This window comes from Lynx canadensis, chromosome C1 (assembly GCF_007474595.2).
Source record: "Lynx canadensis isolate LIC74 chromosome C1, mLynCan4.pri.v2, whole genome shotgun sequence".
NCBI lineage: Eukaryota > Metazoa > Chordata > Mammalia > Carnivora > Felidae > Lynx > Lynx canadensis.
Genome location: NC_044310.1, coordinates 9558541 through 9575944, shown reverse-complemented (window position 1 = coordinate 9575944; position 17404 = coordinate 9558541). Strand labels below are relative to the sequence as shown.

Genomic DNA, 17404 nt, shown 5'->3' with positions numbered 1-17404 from the left:
CTCGGGCGGCTCGTTCCTGGCGGGGTGGGAGCTACAGGGCTTCCTGGGGACTCCTCCCGAGGAACTGTCCGTGTGCCTGTCACGCTCCAGCACTGCTGTCGGCACCGGGGGCCCAAGGAGACAGACCCAGTCCCGCTCTTTTCAGTCTGGTGAGACAGCCTGTGAGCATCTATACCCAGTAAAAAAAAAAGACCTCCTTCTGGAAGGAAGGCTCAGAGACCATCTCATCTGTGACCCACTTGGGCACATTGGGAACTGAGATTTGGAGGGCAAAAGAACCTGCCCGCTGGCAGGGACACGGAGGGCACCTGTTGGACGCCTGTTAACTGGCACGTGGAGGGAGGGACGAACGAGGAGCACAGGACGGAAACCCGCTTCTCCTTCCCAGGGCAGCGCTTCATCTCACAAGGCCCAGCTCCTGCATGGGACACTGGGCGAGTTCGGTGCTCAGTTTAGCGGAACATTTAAAACAAGGGGACACCGAAAGCTATTGCAAAGCTCCCTCAGCACCCCTCTCCCCCCGCCCCTCCCCCCCCCCCCACATGCCTCCTCGTCCCTGGGTTTTTGCAACATAGGAGTATCCTCGGCCAGAGGTGGGACCATCTGGCCAAGGCAGGCCGCTCGCACCTTCAGCTTCACTGCTTTTCCCTCGGATGCAAGAACACGCAGAGACAGGAAGAAGGTATGACAAAGCAAGGGCTGCCGTGGAGGGCTTGATGAAACTGCTGATCTTCAATCAATTAAAAACAAACAAACAAAACAGCAATTCCATATTAAGCTTGATACAAATGTTACAGCCTGTTTCATTCTTCCAGGGATTCATAAAAATAAAAACCCCCAAACTAGCGTGAACAGTTACCAAGCAGAGAGGAAGCGGAGACCCCACGTAGGAAATTCTTTATTTCCCTCTTGGCAAAAGGAGTTCACAAGGTTATTTCTCAGCACCACGGTCCCGACTGCGCGTCTACCCTCTAGACGGGATGTGAGTTTAACGTTCAGTGACTGCCAAACAGGAGCAAGGGAAGAGAGGTGGTCCGGGCGGGCTGTGCCCGCCGCACTTCTGCACAGCGCAGCCTCCGCAGCTCCTCCCGCCCCTTCGGCCTCCTCCCTCACTGCTCCCCAGGATGTACAAAAGCAGTCCTTTCACGAGGGTTTAGAAAGTGGTTTTATTGGTTACAATGATATAAAACGTATCTGCTTGAATTCCCTCTAGTTATTAAGTGCTCGCTGGTAACAGCATAAACACACTCTTTATACAGCTGACAAGCTCAATGATTTATTTCACGCCAGAAGGGGGAAAATAGCGAATGGCACGCCTGTCTATAATGACCCTCTCCCTCTCTCTCTCTCTCTCTCAAGGCTACATCGGTTAAAGTCAACGGACAACCCCTTTTGTACGTCAAATTGTAAATTTTAATGTTTGTGTTAGAATAGTCTTTTATATCACTCTCCAACAAGAACAATAAAACAACTCACAGCAAACTTCAATACAAGAACACTCTCCAGATTAACAACGCGAACAGAAATGTAAAACGTAAATCATATATAATACAATTGAAGTGTCCAAAACAATTTAAATAATTTTAAATATTTTATTTTTAAACTGCTACAAATGCTTTACACAACATTTCAACACAAAGTCCCCATAACAGAAATGTAACAAAACGGGAATGGTCGTGAGAGGGTTGAAGTGGCACAAAGTCACCGAACAAGCATCAAACTACACATTTTCAGAGGTAGATTACTTTTAAAGTTGAGAACAAAAATCAACATGAATAAAACCAAGCCTTTTCCACCAACTCAGTCATTAAGAAGGGAGGCATAGAATGCACGGAGAAATGACACTTACATCCTCTGGAAGAGGCCAATCTGTGGGTTTTTTGCTCTTAGAGACCGAAGTGTAAAACCTGGCATGTATAAATTCATTTATACTTACGTGTAGATATGCATCTAGAGAGGCCTGGGGTGCATCCTGGGCGCGGACATATTGCTACGCAGTGTCCGGTAATATAATGGTTATGAATTAGTGCCAGATAATCAACCGAGAGGACAAGGTCCATTTGGATATATAAACATGATGCTGGATAAAGCATTTTTTAAAAAGTCCATATCCAATCCTGATCTGGTTTCCTCTCCATTATGCTGGCAATCTGCTTGTGATATATATTTAAACAAACAAAAAAAAGGCTGAAAGACGCTAAGTGCCTCTCCCTACAGAACTCATTTAAAAGAAAGGCATAAAGAGCTGGTGTGTGACCAAAACATTCTAGAATGAGTGCATCAGAATTTGTCATCCCTGAAATCTACAAAAACTTCTCCTAAAACTGAACTTGCTTTGCAAGGTAAGAAGTTCAAATCGTTCCTTTCTCTGCTGTGTGCCAAGCGCCAGGGCCGCACTTAGATCCGAGCCCCCAGTGCCATGGCGACGTGCCCTCCTCCTTGTAGCCCCATCACCCAGGAGCCAGGCACACGCCAGGAGCCAGGCACATGGCAGGAGCCAGGCACACGGCAGGAGCCGGGCTCCAGCGAAGCAGGAGACCCTGACCCTAAGCCGGGCAACAAGAAGCCTGCCGACAATCAGTTGTGTGTTAGGATTTGCGAGACAGCTTCAACTGGCCTCGCAAGCTTGGCAGATTTCGTATCCTTTGCTGTAGTGCTTATCCTAAGTTGAGCATGCAATGTCTTTATTTAGTCAATTAAAGTTTGTTTTGTTTGGGGGCTTTTCTACAGGAAGTTCCTAGAAAACAAGAAAACTGAAGATAAATGCCAACGCAACGTAACCCAGTATGAACTGACCACGTTCAGGAAAAGACAAGCAGACCATTCAACAGATGTTACCATGACAGCAAAAGAACACCTCTGAAGGTATACAGGAACCTGGGCATCCTACGCAAAAAAGGCTGGAAGGGACCACAAGCGGGTCTCTTTGGACTGGTGTATGGCAGAGGTGGGCATGTAAAAAAATTAGCATCACTGTAGTTTTTAAATCAATTCATGGCAAATGGGAAAACTTGGTCTGTTATTTCAGTTTGCCTTTTCACCTTTTAGTGTTCAATGGGAACATAGTACTTTTTAGAAGCTGCTCTAAAAGGAGCATTAAAAAAATGTAAAAACACCGTGAAATTTACAAAGACTGAAGAGGGGTAGATAGGAGGAGAGAATGCATCTCTCTCCTCGTCTTTCTGTCTTACGCCAAGTGGCAATGAGCCCTCAGCGACAGATGGAACTTCGGTCCCATAGGACGCAGAGGGGTTCCGGCTGCTAACTGAGGAAGGGGAGCCCAACACAGGGTTCACTGGGCTGAAAGGTGTGACAGGACAACCTAAAGACGGGTGGCATGCCTGGTGCCCTCTGCTGCTCTGTCCTAAGAGGAGGATTCGGAACACAGGTCTTTCTGACACCCTGATTGGCACAATGTCTTGTGCTCCAGGAAATGACCGACTGGCAAGTTCTGCTGAACCCTCAGCACTGAATGGGAAACTCTGACTTCACTCACATGGCTTCAAAAACCTGTGGAATCCTCAACTGGCATTTAAATGTAAAATGTCTGAGTGCTGGAGACTAGCTCTTCATCAGTCTGTTTTAACGAAACACCCAGGAAAACATGTGCTGCCAGTTCTGTGAGGTCCTTGAATACGCAAGGGGCTAATGCTGAAAACAAAGTCAAAGCAAATATTTCTAAATATGCGCCATGACACCATCCCTGAATAAAATTTACAAGCAGGAACATATTGAGAAAGGACAGAGACTACAGATTAAAACAGCTCCTTTCCAGTGTAACACGTCCAACCTGCGAGGATGATGAGGCTGGCTTTCCAAGAGCCCTGGGCTGGCCAGTGATGACCCACCACCTTCCCCAGGCCAGAGCTCAGGAATCCCGGTTTCATACCTAATGCACCTTGTATAAGGCGCTAAGAAGAATAAACTCTCTGAGGAAATGCCCACTCTTGTGTCCAGATGAGTTAAGTATGATGTCCTACTGAACATTTGGTTTTTACGTCCCAAAAATACTTCACAAGTTTATGGTCACTTGTAAGCAGCTCCCCGTGTGAGACACACATCCTTCAGATGTGCCCACAATACAGTTCCAGCGACTCCTGCAAACAGGGAGGCCTGCTGTTCCCATCTGCCTGTCAGAAACAATAGCCATGTTTGCTTAACAGACTCTTCCGTGTTTCCTTTTAGGCTCAATCCAGTCCAGCAACGTAACCCCCTGTTAACTATCAAATAAAGCAAAATAATGAAAATTAAACCGGAGCAAAGGAGAGAGACACAATTTTATTAGGCACTTTGGTCCTTTGCACTGTTAAGGGTTCTTCAAAAAAGCACTGGAGGAGGAAGAGCTAAGGGAATGAACCTCATAACTGTATGGTTACTCAGAGAGTTTCTCTTTATAGTACTTTGATTTTTCATAACCTCACTCTTGAATTGTAGAAATAGGAACCAGTACAAAAATGAGTGATTCTTTTAGGTAATATTGCAGACAAACAGGGATGCACACAGTACATTCTAAAGCATCAACCACCTGGGAGATGTTTTTTCAGTACAGTCAGTGAACATGATGGCATTTTCTGGTTCTCTAACCTTAAAAAAAAAAAAAAAAAACAAAACTCGGCTTAAGAACACCCTGTTGTTGTGGAACTTCCGGAACACAGAATGAGCACAAACAGGTACGCCGTTAAACTGCTACAGGCAGGCAGCTTGAACAGCCGATAAACAGGTGCATATTTTCACCAGGGCGAAGCTCCAAGATGCTACACACAGGCCTGTGCCGGGGCCAGAGACCAGATGCCGAACTGGAACTATCACAACTGATCATTTAGTTCACTTACGAAAATCGCTTGTTGAAATGGAACCCTTCACTCCTACAGTAAATCATTCCAATCGGCCTTTGGCTAATGACCCTTCTCCACCTCTTTCTTCAGCCACCACGTAAGGCACACCAGCCCCAAGGACGCCACCTCATCACCTGCGCGCTGAGAACAGCACCTCCGAGTCTCCGAAACGGCAGACACGCCCCAGAATTCACTCTAATGGTTTGTCTGAAACACCGAAGAGCTTCAGACACTGAAAGTGATCGCCAAGAAAGCCTAGAGCCCAGCAGCTCACCCTGAAAGGACAAGCTTTTAGAGTGTCTTACAGAAATTCTGAGGTTGAGCACTTCACGCGGGATTCACCTGTAGGCATTATGCAAGAAACTCCTATCAACTCGGGTTACTTGAGTAACTTGGAAAGTCTGAGAAGCCAATATAACAAGTTGAACTACTGCCCTGTGTTTTTATGTGTCGCTGAGGACAGTCTTAATACGGGGAGGACACGGAATAAAATTGTGAAATCACCTCCCACCTAAGACGAACTCTTACACCATTGCTGGGGGAACGAAGGCGCTGACCCACGGGGCTGATCTGCCCTGGGCTGCCACACCGGCCCGAGGGAACTGCCCGGCTCCGCACGGCTCTCAGCGCCCCCTCCTCTCCTTTCTTCAGAATCTGGCCTGTTTCATTATCCTATACCTGGTGGCGGGGCGCGGGTCAGGGGACGTAAGGCATCTTAAAAAGGAATATGGTGTCGTGTTTTGTTCCATAACCAATCTGAAGCAAGTTTTTCAAATTAAAACACAATAAAAAGAAGACATGATAATAAAAGCATCCTCAGTGACTGTAACTAGGCTCCAGTCACAGAAATAGTCAACAAGATTGCAGTGTGGTTTCAATGAACTCAATGATCTACCTTAACTCTAAGCAATGATCTATGATCCGGAACAATAACAAGAGACACTGAGATGTTACCCGAGATACGAAGGAAGTGTGAGAGAATTTCATCTTTTCATTAATAGGGTACTTGTGATTCTGAACGCTTTTCATGGTTTTAATTCACAACTGGCCCTGTTAGAGAAATGGTACCACGTGCTGAGTCCTAGGTCTGAAACAAAAGCTGGGAATTCGTGGCTGAGGCAGCCCAGCAGTGACCCTTCTTCGTGCCTCCAACGTAATTAACCAACAGCTACTTCCTTTAAATGCTTATGTCAAAATTCTACAGGAAAAAGGAAAAAACAGCCATCGGGCAAGAATATTGTTGTCTTCTGACCGTCTTCCCCCCCGCGCTCGGCAGCTCGGCTCTCCTGTGGCCCTGGAAGCCTCGGCTTACCTGAAGTCCTTCAGCTCCTGCTTGCCACCACCATCCTCCCTCCTGCTGTCGCCCGGCTCGGCAGCAGCTGCCAGCTGGAGGCTTCGGGTGACTGGCCCCCCACTCCGTTCTCTAGATTTTACATTGAACCGGTCTGTTCTTTTCTTACTGGCCAGAGCGGATTTGCTCTGTAAGACGGCTTTGCTTTTCTGTACCCTCACGTGCAGGCTCCGGGACGTCTTGCTCGCGAGCTGAGCAGAATGATTCTTGGCCACAGCTTTGGGTTTTTTCCCCTCGCCGTGGGTTATTTTGGCCATTCTTATGGGGCTTGAGTTCCTTAAGGAGGAGCTTGGCTTTTTGGACTTCACCGAAGCCGTGAACTTGACATTCTGCTTGGACCTGAAGGCCGACGAGGGCAGCGGGACTTGTGCCGGGCCTGAGCTGCGCGCCCTGGTCTTGCCCAGGGGTGCCTGCACACTTTGCATCTTGATCTCAGCGTCCGCGGTCCGCCTGCGGTGGCCGCTATTGTTTTTGTCGTTACTTGCAGGTGACGGGTGTCCACCTTTCTTGGATGAGTGGGCAGCTTTTTTTTTGGAAGGAGAAAGAGGTTTTTTGGGGCAGCTGAAAGCGGCGTGCTTATTCAGGCTCCCGATGTACGTGAACTCTCTGTGACAGTACGGGCAGATGTGCGAGGAGCACTCGGAGGCGGTTTTTAGGTCGGCCTTCTGCTTTGCAGATTTGTTTTTTTGCAGGATTGCTTTCTGGACAAGCTGGTTTTTTTTCTTCAATGCATTTAGCTTGAGCTTGTTTGAGGACATCTTGCTGAGCTCGACACTGAAGTTCAGTCTCTTGGGCTGTCCCATCCGTCTGAAGGCATTTTTCCCCGAGTTATCGAAAACCACCACGCCGTTCTTGGGCTGCACAGTCTGTTTCAAGGGGACTGGGTTTTTCTTAGGGGTATACCTCTTCTTGTCACTAGCAGAGGCACATGCCAGGATGTGTTTGTGTAACTCTGGCATGTTGTCTACACCCTTCCCACACTTTGTGCAGCGAATGGCAGTGGTGAAAGTCTGCGGGATATTGTGCGTAGTGAAATTTGTGGCCGTCACGCCGATCCCCATGGGGTTTCGGTGATGGTACTGAAATGGAGGTGGTTTAAAGCTTGGGTAATGTTGATTGAGACCCAGTCGAACATCTGGGTCTTTTGTCTTTATTCCAGAAGCCATTATTTTTATGGTCGTGTAGAGCTCTTCAGAGGAATCATTTAATTCTTCTTCTTCTTTCGAGGTTTCTAGAGGGTCTTCCGGCAAACTCTGCATGTGCTCTACGTGGGCCTTGCTGGGGTCTGTGAAGTTCTGGGGCCTGAGCGTGCCGCTCTCAAACTCATGGTGTGTGCACACCTTATCGGGGTGGAGATCTCGCTGGTGCTGCTGCAAATTGCACAAAAAAGCAAACTCTTTTTTACAAACCGAACACACAAAGATATTCCCAACTCCATGAAGCAAAAAGCGATGTTCTGACAGATCAGTTTTAGCCTTAAAGAGCTGCACACAAAATTCACATTTGAAGGGCCATTCTTCAGCATGGATAGATAAATGTTTGGTTAGATCTTTAATGGAAAGAAAAGGTGATTCACAGACATTGCAGACAAAGTTTTTGTTGAACGTCTCCTGAACAATCTCCTGCTCAACTGCAGACTGGGGCTCTTCCCTGGGCTTCAGCTCTTCATTCTCTAGTTCCTCCTGCTTGAAAGTTATCATGGGGAGAGAAGCTTCCAGATTATCCCCAGAGGAAACAACGGATGACACTGCCGAGAGCGGCGGCGGCGAGGGGGAAGAGGAGGAGGAAGAAGAGGAGAACGAAGATGAGGAAGAAGACGAGGAAGAAGATGAGGAAAGGGTCGGGGGTCCGGGCGAAGCAGCAGACGTGAGAGGTTCCACGGAAGGGATGGGAGACGGCGAGGGGGACACCGTAGGGGACAGAATGGGAAGTGGCGACTGCACGGTAGCATTCGAGAGCGGAGAGGGACACGGACGGGGAGACGCCCCAGAAGAGGAGGCCGGAAGAGGGACAGTAGGAAGGAGTGGAGGGGGTGGCGTGGCAACAGTCAACACAGGAGGACAGGCCGGGGGGGAAGAGGGATGCGTTGGGATCAAGAGAGGAGGCAGCTGCCCGGCAGAAAGGGAAGATGTCTGCAGGGCAGGCGAGGAAGGAGAGACATCAGGTGGGGACTCGACCACAGGGGCCGATAAACCAGCGTCAGGGCCGAGGCCAGAGTCTGGCTGGGGATCCAGGGATTGACAAGGACTCGGGCTCCGGGTCACGTCTGCAGCATTCTCTGCGGGTAAATCGACGCCATTGTACTCGTTGAGAAGAACCTTCTGCAGCATGCGGGTGGTTGGCTTCTTTTTCTTTATGACACTGCAGGCTGGCTGCACCAGATGGTTTTCTTTCGACTCCTTGCCTTCAGAGTCACTACAAGGCTTCTTATGCACACTGAGGTCTAATACAGATTCCCAATGGACCGGGGTCTTGCCTGTGCCCTCGGCCTTCTGTTTGACACCACTGGATAAGTCCAGCGGCTGTTGGTTGCACACATTGCTGAAAGTAGGACCGGCTGCCCACTCCTTAGACACTTTGTATTCATCAAAGCCTGGCGGGCTCACCGTTTCTCTCTCCTCTCTCCCAGACAAACTCCACGCTGGTGAGTTGCTATGACTTTCTAATTTGGGTTTTTTGGAACCCAGAACGGCATCGGTCCACACCGCTTTGCCATCACTTTGCTTTCCAAAGTCTCGGAGGGCAGGACTGTGTTGTGGGGAACTGGGGGGAGAGCTGGTCCGCCGCTTAAACCTACTCGAGGTCACGGGCAGCATCGACGCGGGAGCAGACACGCAAACGGGACCTAACTTCGGTATTTCCGTGGCCGAAATGCCCGCAGGAGGCGTTAGTTTGTCCTTGGTCTGAAGCAGTTGTTTGAGCTTCGACGACAGGTACACACTCTTCTCTTTGTGGAAAGACACCGCCTCCGAAGTTGATATGCTGAGAGGCAGTAAGGAACACGCGGGCACCGAGGGCTCAGACTCCGTCTCGGCTTTGATTTTAGGGAGCACGGGAGGACTCGCCGTTCTCCGTTTCTTGGACTCACTGTTCGTGCCGCTGGAAGGCTCTTTAGGAAGATCGTCGGCTACGGGGGCCTGTGTGGCCTTTACATTCTGAGTGATTTCCACCGTGACCGGAGTAAGCAGGCAATTGATGCCGTACAAGTCGGCCGAACCGGACTCCATCTCAATCACGTCACAGTTACTCGTGCTGCTGCTGGTCTGAATTTTGCCATCGATGTAGAAATTTAAGTTTTCAGAGATGTTGCTGGAGATGTCCATGATGTACACGTCGTCGGCCTCCCCGTCCTCCTCGGGCTCCGTGCTGGGCACGTAGACACTCTGGGCGGGCGGGGCCTGCTCCGCGGGGGGGTGCGGCTCCTCCAGGAGGCCCCCTTTCCGCCGCACGCCCTTGGGAATCAGATGGCGTTCGTGGACTCTGCGCTGATGCCGCCTCATGTTGGTATGTGTCCCGAAGACCTTCTTACAGTATTTGCACGGATGAAGCTCCTTCACTTCCCCATTCTCTTCTGCAACAGAAGAACCGACATTTTCTTGCGGAGCCTTCTCTGAACGCAAGAGCAGAGAGTCTTGCCCGAGACCGGAAGGAGTCGAGTCGTCCTTTGGAGCCACGCTGTCTCCGGACGATCTGCCATCAGCCGGGTCTTCCGACGGCTGGAGCGTGAGGCCGGGCTTGCGCTTCAGCCCCGCCTCGTGGCGCCGCTCGTGCCTCCGCCTGTTGATCTGGGTGCCGAACGCCTTCCCGCAGTACTTGCACTTGAAGGCGTGATTGACGGTGGATATGTGGATGTGCATGTGGCGTTCAAGCCCCTGCTTGGTTGTAAACTTCCTTTCACAATGCTGACACGGAAACATAAACGTTTCAAACATATCACCATTGGCCTCTTCCTTAGTTTTAGGAGTTCTGCTGACAGGCGTCAGCCCTGGAGAGCCTTCGAGAGCGTCTTTCGAAACATTTTTTGGTTCCTCTAACAAATCTTCAGGCTTCTCGTCACACCGAATTTCCGGCTCTTTCACAGAACTTTCATTTGGCGTGTCAGCTTCTTCCTCCCCCTCTTCTTCCAGCTCATCATCTTCATCTTCTTCCTCCTCCTCCTCTTCCTCCAAATCGTTCGCCTCACAGTTCGCTGCTTCTGGCTTCTCCTCGGGTTCCGCGTGGGGCGCGCAGGCAGTGGGGGAGACTACCGGTTCTGGAAGCACATCCTGACTAACCGCTTCCTGAAGAACGGCGGTCTGCTCAGCTGTTGAGGCCGAAGGCTTCTCGTCCTCTTTGGGACCTAGAAAGCACAGGGAAGCAGAAGCATGGGCGTAAGGGCAAAAACTAGCCACGTTATGCTCAACTCTTACTGTGCAAGTGATTTCTCTTATCACCTACAACGTGAGAGAGTGTGACCAACCAGACAGAGCGCTCTTTTCCCGCTTAGAAAGCTGTGCTGGATAGGAATCCACTTCGCTCATTCACTCAACAAACATTTTTGGAGCACCTGGCACATACCAGACAACATGCTGTGCAGCGAGGACACGTATGTGAACCAAGAGTGCTCACGTGGGGCTTCGATTCTTTTCTCTGTTCAGCCACACACACACACACACACAAATACAATTTTGTTAACAAATCGTAGAGCTTAAAATTGTGCCGGATACTGACACAATACTGAAGTCACCGTTACGGTGTGTGTGATACGGAGTTTCAGGAGTCTAGTTGTGAAGTCTAATTTCTCACGATTCCAAACTGGAAGCAGGAAACCGTTCATCATATTACCAGGTTAGGTTCTCAGTAGCCTGTCTGGAATAGAATGGATTCTCTCCCTCCCTCCTGACCAAAACTGTGTATACAGAAGCTAGGACATTTTTCCAGAACCCGGTGACCAGAGTTTTTTTCAAGTAAAAGAAACTTCAGAGATCACTTCTTCCAAGCCTAATCAAATTATTAAGAATTCAGGAGCTGTGGAAAAAAGGGAACCCTCATGCACCGTTGGTATGAACGCAAACTGGTGCGGCCACCGTGGGATACAGTATGGAGATTCCTCAGAAAATTAAAAATAGAACTACCCCACAATCCACAATAATTGCACCACTGGATATTTACCCCCCACCCCCAAAAAAGAAAAAAGAAAAAAACGCTAATTCAAAGGGATGCATGCACCCCTGTGTTTATTTCAGCATTATTTTCAACAGCCACATAACGGAAGCAGCCCAAGTGTCCATCCAGAGAGGAATGGATAAAGAAGATGTGGTACACACACACGGACATTATTCAGCCACAAAAAAGAATGAAACCTCGCCACGTGCAACAGCATGAATGGAGCTAAAAAGTATCATGCTAAGCAAAGTCAGTCAGCAGAGAAAGACAAAGACAAATACCCTATGACCTCACTCACATGTAGAATTTAAGAGACAAAACAGGGGCGCCTGAGTGAATCAGACAGTTAGGCATCCAACTTTGGCTCAGGTCATGATCTCACAGCCCAGTCCGGGAGTTCAAGCCACACGTCTGGCTCTGTGTTGAAAGCTCAGAGCCTGGAGCCTGCTTCAGATTCCGTGTCTCCCTCTCTCTGTCTCTCTCTGCCCCTCCCCTGCTCGCACTCTGTCTCTCTCTCAAAAATAAACAAACATGAAAAAAAGAAAAGAAAAAGAAAAAGAAAGAAATGAGCAAAGGAAAAAAAAGAAAAACACAAACCAAGAAACAGACTCTTAACTATAGAGGACAAACTGGTGGTTACTAGAGGGGTGCTGGGTGGGGGGATGGGTGAAATAGGTGAAAGGGATTAAAGAGCACACTTATGATGAGAGAGTAACATACAGAATGGTTGAATCACTATACTGGACACCTGAAACCAATACAAAACTGCATGGAAACTTTACTGGAATTAAAATAAAAACTTAATAAAAAGACAAAAGAACTCAGGAGCACCTCGAGAAGGAAACAGAGACCTGAAGTCACTTCTGAGCCTCTATGCCCAGGAGACACCCATGTGAGCCCAACCTGAGGTGGACGGCAGACAGGTGGTCAGGGAAGGACTCACTAGTAAGGAAACAGTGGAACAGAGGCCTGAAGAAAACGAGTCATGCACGTATCTGGGGGAGGGAAGCTCTCCAGACAGAGGAAATAGCAGATGCATAAGCTCTGAGTCAAGAATGTGCTAGATGTGTTAAAAAAAAAAAAAAAAAAAAAAAATAGCAACAAGTCGGAAAGGTGGGGTGGGGAGTAGAAGATAGAAAACTCTTGGACAATAGAAATAGAAAACAATGGACAAGGGTGAGGGCAGGGAGAGGTGGTGGGAGGTGGTCAGACTCTAGATATATTTTGAAGACAAAAATGACAAGATTGCGGACTGGCTGTGGCACATGGGAGAGGGAGGGAGGAGGCAAGGAAGATTCCACAACAACTGTGATAATCCTCTCTACTGGAAGACTGAGGGAAAAGTGGGTCTGATCTTGCGCGTGCACTCTCTCTCTGTGTGCGCGTGTGTGCACTGAAGGGAAATCAAGAGCTACGCTGGATGTGTTGAAGTTTGTGGTACCCAACATACACCTGAGTGAAGATATTAAGTGGTTGGTTTTACAGGACTCAAGTTCAATAAAGAGGCTGAGCCCAGAACTGTACTTGGAACACGGAACTGCACGAGGCCATCTGGAGAGCGAATGCAGACAGAAGAGAGGCGGGAAGATAGTCCCCCAGGTGACTCTGGTACTTAGAAGTCAGAAGATTGGATAGTGAGGTATCTGGAGAGCCAAGAAGACTAAAGAAAGTTTCCAGGAGGGAGCAATCAGCTGTGTCCATAAGTGAGAGTTGGGTTGGCTAAAAAGAGGACAGAGAATTCAACATCCGATATACCAAGGTAACTGGTGTGCTGATCACGGACAACAGTTTTGGGGAACTGTGGGGACAAACGGCTAACGGAGTTCCTAAGATAATGGATGGAGTGGGAAGACAGGGAGACTATAAACAACTCTTTCAAGTGTAGCTATAAAGGAAAGCTGAGAAATGGGGCAATGGCTGGAAGGAATCACAGGGATAGCAAGGGACTCTCAGATGGGCACTGTTATAAGCCCATTTAATGCTGATGGGGGTGGTCCCCGGTGCTGCTTTCTCTACAGTACCCCCTGAGCCCTTGCTAAATTAGGCCCCTTTTAAGAAAGTTCTACAAGAGTTAAGAAAAGGCTCTGCAAAGGAGGCTGAGCTACTCTGAATTCTGGCTGTTCATTCACTGGGCAAAATTTACTGTATGCCAACAGCAGGTAAAACTGTCAAGGCCCTTATTCTTACAGGGCTTCACTTTAACAGGCACTACGTACAAGCAAGCAGGCAACAATACTGTCATCAACGAACGCTCACGCTTTGTGGAGGTACAGGTTGCTCCAGAAGCATAACAGGAGAAGCATCTAAGAATGGCTTGGTTAATCAGGGAAGGCTACTGAGAGAAAGTACAGACTGCCTGAAGGTCAAGGACAGAAGAGGAGAAGCAAGCAGGAGGAAATCAAAACTTGTAGCACACCGTAAATTAGTTTGGACTTACCTGGGGCAGTGGGGGAGGGGGATCCACTAAGGTATTTTGTTTTAAGTTTATTTATTCATTTTGAGAGAGACAGAGACCGCGCCAGCAGGGAAGGGGCAGAGAGAGGGAGAGAGAAAATCCCAAGCAGGCTCCACACTGTCAGTGCACAGCCCGATGCGAGGCTCAAACTCACTAACCATGAGATCATGACCTGAGCCAAAACAAAAGTCACATGCTTAACCGACTGAGCCACCCAGGCGCCCCCATTAAAGGTATGTTAAAGCAGGAGAGGGCCATTTGGAGATGTGGCTACAGTGTGGATAACGAGATTGGAGGCAGGAGACTGATCCTAAGGCAGGGACATTCGAAGGGAGAGGACGGGGCCTGAAACAGGGATGGGAATGAAAGGAAACAGCGGACACAGGAGAGTGGCCAGGCTGTGGACAAGAGGCCTGTCAAAAGACCTGGTGACCACCAGGACGTGGGGGAGGGGAGCTAAAAAGGCCAAGTGTTTCCAGCTCTGTGAACACAAGGTGTTCGCACAAGCTCACCTGCTCAGTCCTAGTCCCCCCACCCCCCACCCCAGCGTTGCCCTAGGAACGTCAGTCTTACCCTCACCCATCCGTCCACCACTACATTTACTGCCTGTCTCCCCACAGACCAGCCTTCTCTCCCCCAAGACAAACTGCCATCAATCCCCCAAGTTCTCCACATACTGGGACACACCAGTCATTTTATGTTGGTAGGAACTAACACCCTTTCCAAATACATTTTCAACAGCACACTGCTAAAAATGTCAAATATAACAACAGAAAATGAAAATAACATCTCTAAGCCTTAGAAATTTTAGGGTTCATTTTAAGTCAAAATCTGTGGCTTCTTTTATGGGGGGGGGGGGGGGAAGGATTTTTTCCCTGTGACTGGTAAACAATTCCAGACTTATAACTATCTAAAGTAATAAGAAGCAAAACATGCAGAGCCCTATTTATTAACTAGTAAGGCCCACACCAACGTGTGTCCACGCACTCGATGAGGTCTGCTGAGTTTTAAAAATAAAGGAAGGTTTGGGAAACACAAGGAAGAGTCTGGACTGTTTGCTCAGTACACAGACCACTTGCTGGGGACAATGCAGAACATTCAGGAGAGGCTTTACCCTATTAAGGAACCAATTGCGCTCTGACCAGCTTTCCACAAACAGGTAAATATTAAGTACTTTTCTTCATAGGACCTAGTGTTATATGAGGAATAAAGACCTGTCTCCAAGTACTGAAGGAGAGAGGGCAGTCGGATTTTCTTTTTTAATTCTGCCACTAAAGGCAGTGACATTCTTTAGTGTTCAAACAAAAGACTTACTTAGCAAATCTGCTATCAGCATGTAGAACTTAGTCAACCTATCTGTTCTTGCTTCATAAAATGCCACAGAAAATTATAATCTTTTATGAATGTCATCACCTCCAACAGTGCTAATAAAGTGGTTTAAAAGGCATCCAAAATATTTTGTTGCGTTTTTTTCTCTACAAATTTTTTTTATTTATTTGAGAGAAAAACAGATTGTGCAAGCAGGGGAGGGGGAGAGAGAGTGAGTGAGTGAGAGAGAGACAGAGACCGAGAATCCCAAGCAGGTTCTGCACCAGCAGCACAGAGCCCGATGCGGGGGCTCGATCCCGTGAACCGTGAGATCGTGACCTGAGCCAAAACCAAGAGTCAGACGCTTAACTAACTGAGCGTCTACCCAGGCGGGTACCTATGAATGTTCTCGAAAGAGTCACAAGGCTCTATTGAAATTTGCCTGTTTGGGTCACTATGAGCAACTCTTAGCAAGCATGTATCTGCCACGTACCAGATCAGAAGACACACCTCCCTCATTTCTATCATCAACAGTCTCAATATAGTTGCTCAACTGCCAAGAGCACAGAGCCACCAGCCTTTCTGACTGACTTTCAATCCTTGCCTCTCTCTGAATTCTTCCATCATGGAGGGCCTAGAATGTTAATCCTCAGAAGGGATGATAAAAAAGAAAATTTTGTGTGGAGAAACACAAAGAATAAACTAGGAAGTTAATTTCTAACAAAAAACAAGAACGCGTTTTTTCACTCTGCACACTTTTCATGCTGATGTATAAAATCAAAGGTGTTTGGTATTTCAAGTAAACTCTTAACTGAAGTGCAAAACAAACGATTTAAGTGTGTAAATCAGAAGCATTCAGCTAAATAAAATGTTTACAAAGTCAATACTGATGCCCACAGTCCACAGGTCACCCCACAGCTCAGGGGACCGTCCCAGAAGCCTTCCGGCATCGCTACCAGTCTGATTCTATCACCGGAGATTTGTTTTGATGGTTTTGAACTTCATAAATTATTTATAAATGTGATCATACAGTACATTTCATTTTATTTTAACCAGGGAATACTTTTATTTTTAACAAAGAAGGCCTTTAAAAATACCTTTAAGGGAAGGTGGGATGTGGAGGCTCAGTTCACCGTTATTAAATTCAGGCAGCCTTGGGGCACCTGGGCGGTTCAGTGGGTTAAGCATCGGACTCCTGATTTCAGGTCATAACCTCAGGGTCCGGAGAGCAAGCCCTGCATCAGGCTCTGCACTGACAGCACCGAGCCGGCTTGGGATTATCTCTCCCTCTCTATCTCTGCCCCTCCCTGGCTCACGCCCCACTCCTCCCCCTCAATAAATACGGCTAAAAAATAAAAATAAAAAATTAATTAATACAGGCAGGCTTTTCGCTGTTAACCCTTTACAGTTTTTGGGGGATTCTCAGAAGGGCATTCCAAGGAGATTTACAGTATCTGTGATTTACAGTAACTGGTGATACATACCCGAACAAGTCCAACTTCGAAGCTTACCTTCCGCAGAATCTCTCATATTTGCAGAAGCAGAATCTGGCTCGTTTGTCTTCAGGGGTGTGTCTTCAGCTTTGTTTGCTTTGTTTTTACTTTCCTGGGATTTTTTCTTCCCTAAAACACAATATTTATTTGTTTACTTACTATTACCCTGAATTCTTGAAAAAGACAATTACTAATCCAATGACAGCAAACTCTATACTTCTGGACAATTATCACGTCAGATTTCTAAAGAAATGAACAGATGATGAATATGAATACGTGTAAATCATGTCAGAGAAGAAAAAGAAACCCAAAACCCTGTATTTTTGAGACTCCTCAAACTAATAAATCATCTATTCGAGAAAACGTAACAATATTGATGTCAAAGGAAAACTGGATACTAACACTGAATTTCAGTACCACACAAATAACAGGGACTGGCAAAAGTCTGATTAGGTGCAAGAAGCCCTTTAGGGGAAGACAATATGGTATAACTTGGGTCCCTTTTAGTTGAGATAAGCTTGTCCACAATTGTGAAAGTGAAGCAAGAGAAGCAGACTCTGTTGGACTACAAAGGATCCGTGTGTGCAACAGCTCAGATATCACATGCAGAGGAATTATGAAGAATTCACTGTCAGGACAGCAGGAATTCTGAGGGTCCCCCAGGGACCCGACTCCAAGTTCAGTACGATTCAGGATTTCATTAACTTCATTAACAACTGCAAAAATGGAATTCAGGAAACACCCACTGCATTCCAACTGACAGCACAGTTCAGAAGGGAAGATTAAAAAGCAACACAGTTCGGACAAGCTGGAACGA

General features: G+C 47.6%; 1 protein-coding gene across 9 annotated transcripts in view; it reads right to left on the bottom strand.

Annotated features, from left to right (window-relative positions):
• Positions 1-17404, bottom strand: part of PRDM2 (PR/SET domain 2) — a 109752-nt gene that overhangs the window by 29978 nt on the left and 62370 nt on the right. For 6 of the 9 annotated variants that reach the window (XM_030325512.1, XM_030325509.1, XM_030325514.1 and 3 more), the window contains 2 exons: positions 16579-16716; positions 6148-10525 (listed from right to left, as the gene is read on the bottom strand). The exons of 1 other annotated variant lie outside the window; for it this stretch is intronic. In XM_030325512.1, coding sequence (XP_030181372.1) covers positions 6148-10525; positions 16579-16716 — 4516 coding nt within the window. Of the gene's footprint in view, positions 1-1152; positions 4221-6147; positions 10526-16578; positions 16717-17404 lie in introns of those variants that run through there. 2 more of the 9 variants (XM_030325513.1, XM_030325511.1) reach the window with 2 other exon arrangements.